Below are 12,293 nucleotides of genomic sequence, written 5' to 3'. Positions count from 1 at the left end.
TGGATAACATATTATGGCTTTCTCTCTCTCTGCTGTTCTCCTCTCACCATCTTGTAAAACTAGTTTAGGAATGAACCTAGCTATAGTTGCAATACTTGGGAAAGAGTGGCATTTCAGAATCTAAAGAGGAAAAGTCAAATAGAATTTAGCCATTTATCAAAGATTCATTTAACCAAAAGATAGTTAAATGTCATAAAAAATAATTGCAAAACATAATAGATATATTTTGTGGGAAAGCAATCTATGAGTTGTTGTAAGAATTGGGTTTTGATCAAATGTATTTAATTCACCTATAATCTAGTAATACGAGTGAGTACTGCACTGCATTTCATTATTTTTTCACATAACTTTGGGTCTTAAAAACTACATAGATAAGTGTGTATTAGCAAAATTAATACATTTGAGAAATCATCTGAAACTAGTATTAAATGGAAAGCAGGTTTTCTTAGAAAACCCATTATGCGTGGTATAGAAGTCTGAGGACTTGTTGGCAAGTGTGTTACTAGTTTGTTTTTTTCTTTTTTTAAGCTAAATAATTGCTTCTCCACCAGTGACAGCAGCTAGTATATTTAATGTTATACAATCACTGCAACACTCAGAAAATGTTGATAAAAGGGACAAAATTAATATATGGCTTTTTGTAAGGGGAAGGAGATTTGACATGGAAAAAAAGTTAAACTAAACCAAAAATGCCACTAAATGTTACCAGTACAATCTTATCTTTCCTTCAGAGGTAAATAAAAAATTTTACTGTATCTGTCATATATGTATGTATGTGTATGAAAAGCTGCATATACATAGCACAATACAATTTGCATCTTTTTATCCAATTTTAATTTATAATTTTGTATATAATGTAAGCTGGGTGTGACAGGATCTTAATAGAGTTTTTGTCCTAGGTGAGGAAGAACCTTAGAAGTAATGTAGTTTATTCAGGTGTTCTGAATTGGGATTGGGTAGGCTTATCCACAGGGGACCACAGCACTGTGTCAATGGGGTAAAAAGGGCTTAAGGGTCTGCTGCTTCTCACTTCCCAGTCTCAGGACACTGGATGGCCCCAGCATGGGCCTGGTGGAGGTAGTGATGCCATCGTAGCCACAAAAAGACACATTAGCCCTCCAGTAGCCCATTCTTCCGTTCCATGCCCACATCATTGGCACAGCTTATATTCCCAGTGAAGCACTAAAGACAACTGGCAGAAACTGTGGTGTTACTCCAGCAACAAGTCAGGCCAAAGTGACAGCAGGGAAGAAAGAAAGAGGGCTGAATGGGAAAGAAGGTTCCCCACTTTTATATGGGCCTGTAGGAAACCATGTTTCGTTTATTCTGCTTTTCACACAACTGCTTGTTAAACCTTTTTGGTTTATCTACATGTTAGTCCAATCTACAAATCTGAACACAGCAAGCAGCCTGACCTCTCTTATAATGGCCCTGTTAATACATAATAGAATATTTTATCTTCCCCCCCCACACCCTAAACAATATCACAGTTTTTGATTGTGTCCAGTTAGCTATGCCCTAGAATTTGCAGAAAATCGAGACTATTCTGCACTGTATATTTGGCTGGTCACGTAGGCACCCTCATGAAGGAAAACAGGCTTGCTTTAATACGGAGTGTAAATCAGTCATGCTCTTTCTGGTTATTATTAGAATGAAGAGCTTAATATTACCTTTGAGAAAACAACTGTCTATTTTTCTAAGGTAAAACCTGTTGTATAGATGTAACAACTTTATATAGTAGTTAACCTTTCAAATAGTTGAGGCTTATATAACAACTATATAAGAGAAGATGTGCAAGAACAAGTGTTGTGCTGTAAATAGTAATCCAGTAGTAATGTTGGATTATGCAGTGATGTACCCTGGCAAGTGTAAAAAATGGAAAGGAAGTTGCTGTAAAAGTATATAATTTTCATGCAGGGAGAAGGAGCATAGTGACATCTGCATGTTGTTTGAGAGAAACAAGGTTTTTTTTATGGAATACTGATTCTCTAGTAATATAGATTATCTGTTACCTTAATCTGTAGAAAATCTCTCAGCCAAAGAACTGAAGAAAATGCTTAGCAAGCAGAGAAGAGCACAAAAGAAAGCAAAACTTGAAGAGGAAAGAAAACACGCAGAAAGAGAGCGACAACAAAAGAATCAAAAGAAAAAGCGAGATGAAGAAGAGGAGGAAACTAGTGGACCCAGGGAAGAGCTAGTTCCTGAAAAACTGGAAAGGGTTAGCATGGTGTTACTCCTTATGTTGAGTTCGTGTCATTACCATAAGATTACCTGTAATACAAGATTACTGTCAGGTTTTCCTAAAAGAATCCAGCAGTCTTATAAAATCATTTTTGCATGCAAAAATATGATTTTGTAGTCTACCTCTACTTATACTGAAAAGTACAATTTTTCCTCTAATACATTAAAGTTCTATATTAATAATGATATTGTTACTTTAAATTCTGGGTATTCCAGTCTTATTCATTAAGATAGAAACTGAATGAAAAGATAATTCCTGCCCAAAGGACTCTGTTTGTTTTCATATACTAAATAGAGAAAAAATAACAGAAATGTGATTGCAGTACACAGAATTTGAAGACTTGAGCCAGCATTTTTCTGAGCACAAAGACCTATTTCCTTTATCAGAATAATTTGTGAAGGTCAAGCTTGTTGTGTCAGGTGGTCATATTTAATTGTTTCCTAAATGCTAAATTATAACATAGCTAATCAAATTACATAAACAGTGCCACAGTTAGCAATGATGTTGCCTTTTTCAGTATGAAATCTTGAGTAAACACTTTTAAATCTGGCTGTTTAAATAAAAAATTTTTCGTTCAGTTTAATTCAGAAAGCTATCAGCAGTTCACATTTAGCCTCTGATTTAAATGCTCTTGATATCAGAAACTGTCATCAGTCTGGTTTTTGTCTGAAATTTATTTTAGGTTTAACTTTAATTGTGTGTGTTTTTATTAAAACAGGTAGAAAATCCTCTAGAAGAAGCAATTAAGTTCCTTATACCACTTAAGAATCTTATTGGAGATAACATAGACACACATTTATTAGCATTTGAAATATACTTTAGAAAAGGTAAAGTATTGCATAGTTTTATTTTTGCTCTACAGACTTTTAATCCTTCAGGGCAGCCTATTTTATCTAACTGTAGTCTAAAATTAATGTTTGGAATGGATACCTTCTTTGCTGACTGAACCAGGGACTTGCATCATATCAAGAATTAATAGAGGAGATATTTGGGAAAGCTCATAATGACAGATCATTTTTGTTAAGCCACCAATAGTTTACTTTAAAAACTAAGAGCAAAGTAAGTTGGTAGTACTAAGAAATGCTGTAGAAATTAATATTTACTTGTAGTATGAAATTAAGCATCTAGGAAAAAAAAAAAAAAAGATAACATTACTTATGCAGTGTTGCCAGAGTTTGAGCAGTAGAGATTTCTGTATTCTTAAGTAATTTGGATTGGAAAAGCGTATCTTCGTTCCAATTCTGTGTAGGCCTTGATGTTTCTAATGTTTGTGCTAGATTTGCTAAATAAAATAGTAGTTCGTACAAAGAGATGTAAAAAGTTACATATTCTTAGTCTCAATATGTTTTTGTTTTTCCCTTCCCACAGGAAAATTTCTGTTAATGTTACAGTCTGTCAAAAGAGCTTTTGCTATCAACAGTAATAACCCATGGCTACATGAATGCTTGATTAAATTTTCTAAAGCTGGTATGTATGTAGGGAATACATATGTATATATAAGGATATGGAAAGTGAAATATGTTCATGGACATAACTAGATGTTACGTAATGTAAAAATACTCTTCAAAAACAAACTTATAGCAAGACAGATAAAAATATATGGTTTATTTTTTAGGTATTACCTGAGAAAATAGGGGTTGTGCTGTGCAGTGTCCCATGTATGTATTATACTCCTTCCTCCATTATCCACCAGGTGGACCCAATGCTTCATAGTATTCATACTTCATACTTTCACAGAGGAATAGGCGTTCCAAAGATCCTTTGAATTTTTACAAGTTTTAAGAAAGGCTGATATGGGAGAAAGATTCTGACTGAAGCAAAGCATGCATTGTGAACTTGTGTTAGGCAACAGAAAATCTGCATGGCAGAAAGCTGTTATGAATGCTTTATCTACAGATGCATCTGTGTGCATTTATAGAGCACTTAATATCAGTTAAACAAATGAAATTACATAAATGCTTGTTCTCCTGCATTTTAAATGCAATTAGACTTTTAGAAGTTTGTTAGTAATAGTTGTTACATGGAAAAAAAAATTAAAATACATAGAAACTGAACAAGCACACTAGAGATTATAATTGCTTAAATGTTTCACCCTGTTTGCTCTGAAGAAGCACTACCAAATCTAGTGTTTTATTTTGTCACATGAATCAGTTTAGACTTAAAGCCTTGAAGATTTCTTAGGAAAATAACAAATTGGTACATGAGACAGTGTTAAAGTAAGCTGACTGTATATTTCTTGCTGGCTTCATTCCAAATTAGGTGATTTAAATAAAATCACTCTGACTAGCAACATATGTTTTTCTGCAGTGTGTATATATACATATGCAAAATTAATATTATTCAAAAATATAATCAGAATCAAACATCAATTTGATGTTTTCCAAATAGCAAAGCTTGTGCTGACTTTAACACTGTTTTGAACTATCACGTTTCTTTCTGCGTACAAGCTCAGAAAAAAGTGGTAATTCTTTAGCAGTGATGTTTATTATTTCACATTATTTTCTGATGTCATTTAAACAGCTTTCTTGTTTCTCTCCCTCTTACCTTCCCCCGTCTAGTATCTGATCATAGTAACCTCCCTGAGACTGTGAGCAAGGTCCTAACTCAAGAAATGCAAAAAATCTTTGTTAATAAAAATTTGGAAAGTTTTAATGAAGAGTTTCTCAAACACAATGCTACCTCCATTCAGCACCAACTGTCAGGTTTGTTTAATATTTTAATGCTCTTGAAAATGAAATGATTTAAGTGATTCAAATGTGTATCTTTCTCTGCACTCAACAAATCATACATAAACTGGAATGAGCTAGAAACTCAGTGGATGGTTATTTTCTTTTTTTTTCCTGCCTGTTTTTACCATGTCAAAAAAATTATTATTTTTTTTTATTAGCTGCATAAGGAACCTGCCTCTCACCTCCAAAAAGCGTGATTAAACCACCAAACCACCACAAATAATCAAGTATGGAAGCACTGTCATCCCTCCTGTTGAAGCTTCCAGTGTTGAAATAATTAGAAAATATAAGTTGTAAATGTTTAGCCCTTCTGATAGAAAAGATTTTTGTTATAACAAGCAGCGCTTTTCCCTGATCAGCTGGGATGTTTCTGTTCCTACTCATACCTTTGTCATGTAGCAACAGCATGAATAAAAATGTAATGGCAAACTTGTAACTTTACCTTTGCTTTTCTGCTCTGTAGGCAACAATGAAAAATTGAAATATGACACATTTGTACTTCTTGTTTAAAAGAGCTATGAAGAGCTGTTGGAGTTAATTGGAAGGAAGCTAGAATTGAAATGTGTGGCTTCTACTGAGTCCAGAAAGTTTTGGAATAAAAAGCAATGTCACCTGAGAAGATAGTAGAGGAGAAAACAAAATACCACTCCAGCAGCTGGGAAGCAAGAAAAAGCTTAGATTTATCAGGCACTTAAAGTACCTGAAGTAGTACTAATCTCACCAAAGTTTGTAAAAGTTATCTGGGCTCCCTCTAGAATCACTGGGAAAAGTTAGCTCCCAAGGATTGTTCATCTCACTCGGAAGAGGCTTAGGTATCCTACCCCAAACAGATAGAGCCCATTAAAAAGGTGGAGCCTTGTTCCAGGACAGCACCCAAAGAAAAATCCTTGCACCCCTTTCTTCTGAAACTGGGGATTGGGAAAGTCAGATAAAGATACCTCACAGGTAGTTGCTCCTTGATTCTTACAGGTGCGTTCTTCTACTTTTTCTTTGTTATCTTCTCAGGCATAATAAGGTTAGGCATTTAACTGGCTGGATGTTTTCCAGGTTCTAATTTCCTGTCCTATATTATTATGGAAAACAGCACAGTCAGTTTGTCATAGTAATTGTACAGGCTAAGGCTGTTTAATACTTATGAATTTGGCCTCACACTGGCTATGTCTTTAATGTCTTAGAGAAGAATCCAAGCTAGCCATGGACAGTGGTGGCACCTATGTTAGAGTGATGTCAGGGACCCCTTTGAAGAGGGCGAGTCTATTCACATTCAGTGGAGATAAGGGACATAAGTGCATAACAGCCCCTCACTACCCTTAGGGTCCACTGATCACTGAGATCCAACTGTGTTTTAATTTACAGGCAGTGGGAACAAATGGAGACTAGAGCTTTAGTGCAAAACCAGGAGGGAGCTAACCATAGACATGGTCTTTATAGCATTAGGTCATCTATCTGTCAATCTTCTGTTTATGCTGAAACAAGTTTGAAATGTTGGACTCATCTACTGTGCAATATATAGGTATCTTTTTAAACTGTCATCTTTAATCTGATCTGAAGGTCTGAAAGACCTAGATCTTAGGTGTGAGAGTCCAAGTAAGCATTTTTTTAGCTTAAAGTAGTCACTAGTAAAAATATAAACAGAATTCTAAGCCTTTTTTTCAACTTCTATACCATGACCTCCATAACTTTAAACAAACATAACTGATTTGAATTTAGTATGTGTCTTGACAGTGATAACCCAAATATATTCACTCTTGCAATTTCTGTTCTGAAATCTTTCAGATGCAAAAAGCTGTAAGAATTAAGAAAGTTTTATTAATTAGGAAAATAAATTTTAATAATTGTGGAAATAAGTTGAGCAAGAATGAGACAATACACTCAGAGAATGTGGGTTTTCATTACTTCAGGTGAAATGATTTCTTAAGACTTTTGCTCTTTATAGTAGATAATGTAGTGCAGTGTGTCTGGATTTGTTTTGGGGGAAAGGATAGTGAATGGCAAACCTGCATTTTTGTTAAATAAGTTATTTATCATTATTTATTATTATTATCATTAGTTATTTATTATTTTTTATTATTAAATTAGTTATGGTATAAGGAACAATGCAGTATTTTGCAAAGATGGCTGGGCCAGTTATGATAAACTGTTTGTGGTCCAGGAAGCTATATATAGTCACATTAACACAATTTTACTTCTCAGCAATGCTGTCTAGTCCAGGCAAAGCACCAAACTTATGTTATTGCTTTCCCTGTACCTAAGCTAAAATTCTTTCAGCCCCAGGTTAGTAGACCTGCTTGACCTTACTTTCTGCCATACAGACATACTGGTCTGAAGTTCTTCTGGAATGTGTTCCAAATTTGTTCAATAACTTATTTGTTCTGTCAGTTCATCTAACTCCAATACTTTTCAAAAGAATTCAGAGCATCTCTGAGAAAACGTCTTTTAATCACTTCCTGATTTGTAGGATGGATTTCATTTCGCCTGCTGATTTGAAGAGCTTAGTCATCAACATACTCTTTACATTTATTTCCTGACTGTGTTTTGACATGTCCTCGGTAAAGTGAGCCTTTTCATTTTTGCAGAAGCAGATCTCCTGTGTTACTCTATCCTTATGCTCCTAATGAACTACAAAATAGCTTTTAGTTTCATTAATTTTAAATGATAAATAAGGGAGGAAAACATGATGTATTAAAGAAGTCCTTTATAATTTTGATTTATAATTTTTCACATTGATTTATAATTTTTCAGATTCCATGTGTGTATGTGTAGTATTGCATTTAGCAGTGCTAATATCTCAGTACTGTTTTCTTTCTTGTGATAGGTGCAAAGATGATGTATTTCCTGGACAAATCAAGACAAGAAAAAGCAATCGCCATTGCTACAAGATTGGATAAAAATATGAGAGACAAAAATGTGAAGGTAAAAGATACAGTTTTATTTAGAGCCGAAAGTATATATGATCTTAAATAACGCATACTTAAGTACACATCCTTTGTGTTTAGTGGTAAATTAATATTATTTGAAAGAACAACTTTATTAAATTTTGTTTTTCTCCAAGTAACTATAGGAAATCTAAATACCAACAGAGCACCTGAATTTGCTCATGCCAGTATTGTTTAACTGTGTCTCTTTTTATTTTTGATAATAAAACAATTGTAAATTGCATTTATTAACTGTTACTTTTGTTTCTTTAGACATTAACAAAGGTTTCTGAGGCACTGCTTGATGGCAGTTTTGGAAGCTGCCACACTCAATGTGAAGAATATCAAGCAACATGTCATAAACTGTTTCCTTTTACATCTGCCTTTATGCCTGCCACAAATGAGGATGATAGCAGCATTGCATCCGTGAACCACACAGCCATTAACCATGATGTGCTGTCTAATGAAATTTGAAGTAGTGTGTGCAAACCTCTGCGCGTGTGTCTGTACGTACTTGCGCACATGTATACAAAACTCTGACTCTCATCACATACAGATTGGCTGGGTACAGATCAGGGTTACTTTTCCAGGGTATATTAAAATATCTTTAACAGGTATAAAATGAAATATTTGGGTAGTTAAATGAAATGGAGTATGCTATTAGCTTTTTTTTTTTCCTCCCAACAAAAACTGCCAATATTTATGTAAACATTATCCTTAATCAGCATTTTTCATGTTTATACTTGTACAGTTGTCTTTTAATATTCCATCAGCCCTCCCTCACAAAAAAAATCTATGGATGTTAAAGACTGCCTTCACTTAAGTGTTGCTACATATACATATAAATGTGATCATATCTTGTTAATAAAATTATCATCTGAGCGTTTTTAGCAGATTAAGACTGATGAAGTGCTGCTTGAATTACCCTCTTCATCTTTTACTGTTGTTCTTTGTTTTTTTTCTGTTTTTTATTATTTTTTTTTGGTCAGTTTGGTTTCTTTTGAAGCACAGTGACAGTGAAAGCATTGGCAGTTTGCATGTTTTTATCAGTTGTGTGTCTTACATGGAACCAGTGTTGATGGATATGAAGATTAGGTTTGGGTAAAAACAAAGTTTTTTGAAAACTGTATTCTCTCTACCTTGTGTTCCATAGTTATTGTTTCCTTAAGTTTATGGGCAGTTTAACTTTTTAAGTTTGAGTATTCTCAAGCATTTCCCTGAAAATACAATGAATTTGATAATGTTGTCCGCCCTTTTTTTCACCTTCTGCTTTCCTCCTCTTCCTTTTGATTTCTCCCCATCTGTTCATGTATTGACACTTAGTTTGAAAAAGCTACTCCAGTTTTGGGCAGATGCATAAGGTACATTAATGGGGAATACAGTTCCTCTCTATATCGTAAAAATTCACTGGTAAGTTTACTGTATTACCTCCATTAAAAGTCTTAGCTGTGGACTTATGGCCAAGAAACTAGTACTTCTCTTGCCTAAATACTATTGCTTTAGTTGCTGCAAAGCAAATAGTATGTGAGGAGTGTGTTTTATATTTAAAAACTATTTAAGGGAGTACAAAGAGGCTGACTACAAATCGCAAGGAACCTTTTCTTACTCTGTATTCTGGTGCATTAACTATTAAATGTACAACACATCAAAATGGAAGTCTAAATCTAATATAACTATTTAAAGCATAATATTGCTGGACAAAATGGCTACATATGACAGCTTTACATTCTATAAGAACTGCTATCAAAACATAACTATACTGTGGCTTGTACAGAAAATCAGTTTTCTGGAAACTGTAATGGAATCATTCAATCAGTTTGTTCTTATTTCACTGCAATGTAAATAATTTCAGTAATATTAACTAGCCCCTCTAAGGCAAATATAAATTCATGAAGAGGGGATTTTATTAAGACAAATAAACCGTTCTAATTAAAATTGTCTGCTTTGTGTGTCATCTGTTTAGATTCAAAATTGTTGAATGGAAAACTCACTGTAAAATACTGCCGACATATGCTGTAATAAATTATTTTGTACACACTTGCCTTTGGTTTGGAATTTTTGCATGTTCTGTGGACATCAGATTTCAGCCTGTTTCACGTTCATTAGTTTATTCAAAAAAAAAAAAAGTCTTGTCTCACTTGTACCTTCACTGAAGGTTTAACGAACTCTGTAAGTGATTAAAAACTATTTAGCACATTAATATACGTGTAGGCAACATACTACCCTGAGAAATATGGGTTACAGCATTTTTGTCTTACATATTCACCATGCCAGTTGCTGTAGAACAACTTGTTCAAGGATATCTCAAGCAGGGAAAGGTAGTTGACCCTAATCTGATCGTTTTGCCTCAGTTGCACACCAGAAGTATTTTATCAGCCAGTATAAGGGGCAGACATTAATTAGTTCAGTCTTTCTCTGTCTTGTATAGAGATGATATTTAAGTTGTTAGAGATTGAATCCAGGCCTTCCAAAGAAGGCTGCAGCACTATAGATGGGAGGGTAAGAGTGGCATTCAAGCCATCTGGATCTGATAGCTTGACACTTTAAATAAGACTCTAGCAAAAGTACCTGGGGTAACTTTTCAGCAGTTTGTCACTTGAGAAAGTAGATTAATAGCTTTATGATGTTTAGACTTGTAGAATTCTAGGAGCTCTTTTGAGAATTCTAAAAATATAAAAATTGATTTTCCTTTCACCCTGTGGGTGTTCTGTTTTTTTTCTTAGAATTCTTAGACAAATAAGCTGTCTCTGCTTTCTTCAGGGCTGGCATCACAGGTGCAATATGCTTGAAATAATAGATGTTGCCAATCCTATGGACCGTTGCAAAGAAAGATTAGGGTAGTATGGGAAGGATAACGGGATAATGGAGAATAGAAGATGTCAAGGGAAAGTATTTTTTTATTAAAATGTTCTGAAAACATCTGATGTCTTTCCAAGACTTATTGCATTAGAAAAGGCATCAAGCTTAACAGGCCTGCTAAGTCTTCCCAGAGGAAATGTGCTATAATAGAGTTCACCTTTCTCACACGTGTAAAATCACTGTATAGGAGTATGTTATATAAAAGCTAGTGGTGTTTGTATGTTGAATCACAATACTTCACATTTCAATTTATTAAACTTTAAAATATATTCAGCTAGCCTAGCTCCATTTTTTTATTTTATACTTTGTCTCTTTTTCATTCTTGCATGTTTTCTTCCTCACTGCTGTCTTGCCTTTTTTTCTCCTTGCTATTTGTCATCTCAGAAGTCATTTATTCTGCTGTGAATGTCAGTAGTAGTCCTTCTTGCTCCACTTTCCCATCCCTAGCTAGCTTTCCTTGTCTAGCAAATGTAGGCTGTGGCTTCTCCTTTCTTATCAGTCCCCTGGGATCAAAATAATTGCTGGGTTGCGTCAAGAAGTTGTGGCCAGTCCGGATCCAGTCAGCCTGTGGGAATGAAGAAGACTTGGAGTCTGACAGCCTCAACTATCCTTTGCTGCTGTAGTTCAGAATCTGTCTCTATATCAGATCTTCTCAAATCTCAAGCCTGAGATGGGCTATCTTTTCTGAAATGAGGCTAGCCAAGCAAAGACACGAAGCCTGAGACTAGGATCTCTCCTATTTTTAGCACCACCTATTCCATTGACCCACAGGGAGGTGGAAGGAGTGTCAAATATAAAGGTGCCAAATGTGGCAACGTGTAAACTTGACCTGTACTATGCCACAATGTTCTGAGACTCTAGCCTGACCTCATTTAATTAATGCATAAAGAACAAGGTAGCAATTTCATCAGGCCCCAAATAAGTCAACTTAAGATGTTTCTATGGCAACTCACAAGCAGACCTGTATAAACTAAGCATTAATATATGGCATATTTTAATTGGTAGATGTCTTTGTGGGAAGGACTGGTAAAGTTTGTGTTTGTAGCAGTGGTTCTGATAAGGGAAATTCACAAGTGTAGACTGGGAGTGAAGCACTGATCATTACAAGACTAGCTATAGCAAAGTCTTGGAAGGCATTCCTGCTTCAAACCTGAACAGCTGGAAGAATTGTTAACAACCTAGACAAATTACAGATCTTGTGATATGCTTGAGTATTGTACCCTGGTGGTGGTGATTTGTTTTTAAACAAAGAACAGCCTTTGACTGTAATCAAGTAGACCATACTGTTTTGCTCTAGCAGATTTGTATTCTTCTATAGGCAAGATTCAGTAGCTTAACAAGAAACATTGAATGTCTTTTATCAATACCATATGGAAACGCTTCAAATTCTTGAGATGCATTCTCAAAAATCTCTTCCACATTTAATCTGTATTGCAGATGGGCGTGGTGTAAGGTGTGCCCTGACAACCTGCAGATTGGTTTCCTTAAAATTGGTTTGCTGTCCGTGCAGGAGAAAAACCTGCAAATGCAGGAAAAGTACAGCAAAAG

At 34.9% G+C, this 12,293-nt stretch overlaps 1 protein-coding gene across 3 annotated transcripts in view; it reads left to right on the top strand.

Annotated features, from left to right (window-relative positions):
• Positions 1-9,926, top strand: part of NAA16 (N-alpha-acetyltransferase 16, NatA auxiliary subunit) — a 76,363-nt gene extending 66,437 nt beyond the window's left edge. For all 3 annotated transcript variants that reach the window (XM_067292488.1, XM_067292492.1, XM_067292493.1), the window contains 6 exons: positions 2,025-2,218; positions 2,961-3,069; positions 3,611-3,709; positions 4,801-4,944; positions 7,787-7,884; positions 8,160-9,926. In XM_067292488.1, coding sequence (XP_067148589.1) covers positions 2,025-2,218; positions 2,961-3,069; positions 3,611-3,709; positions 4,801-4,944; positions 7,787-7,884; positions 8,160-8,360 — 845 coding nt within the window. In that variant the 3' untranslated portion in view covers positions 8,361-9,926. The remainder of the gene's footprint in view (positions 1-2,024; positions 2,219-2,960; positions 3,070-3,610; positions 3,710-4,800; positions 4,945-7,786; positions 7,885-8,159) is intronic.
• The last annotated feature ends 2,367 nt before the right edge of the window (positions 9,927-12,293 follow it).

Source organism: Apteryx mantelli, chromosome 1 (assembly GCF_036417845.1).
Source record: "Apteryx mantelli isolate bAptMan1 chromosome 1, bAptMan1.hap1, whole genome shotgun sequence".
In the NCBI taxonomy this organism is placed as follows: Eukaryota; Metazoa; Chordata; class Aves; order Apterygiformes; family Apterygidae; genus Apteryx; species Apteryx mantelli.
This window is presented reverse-complemented; position numbering and strand designations above follow the sequence as displayed.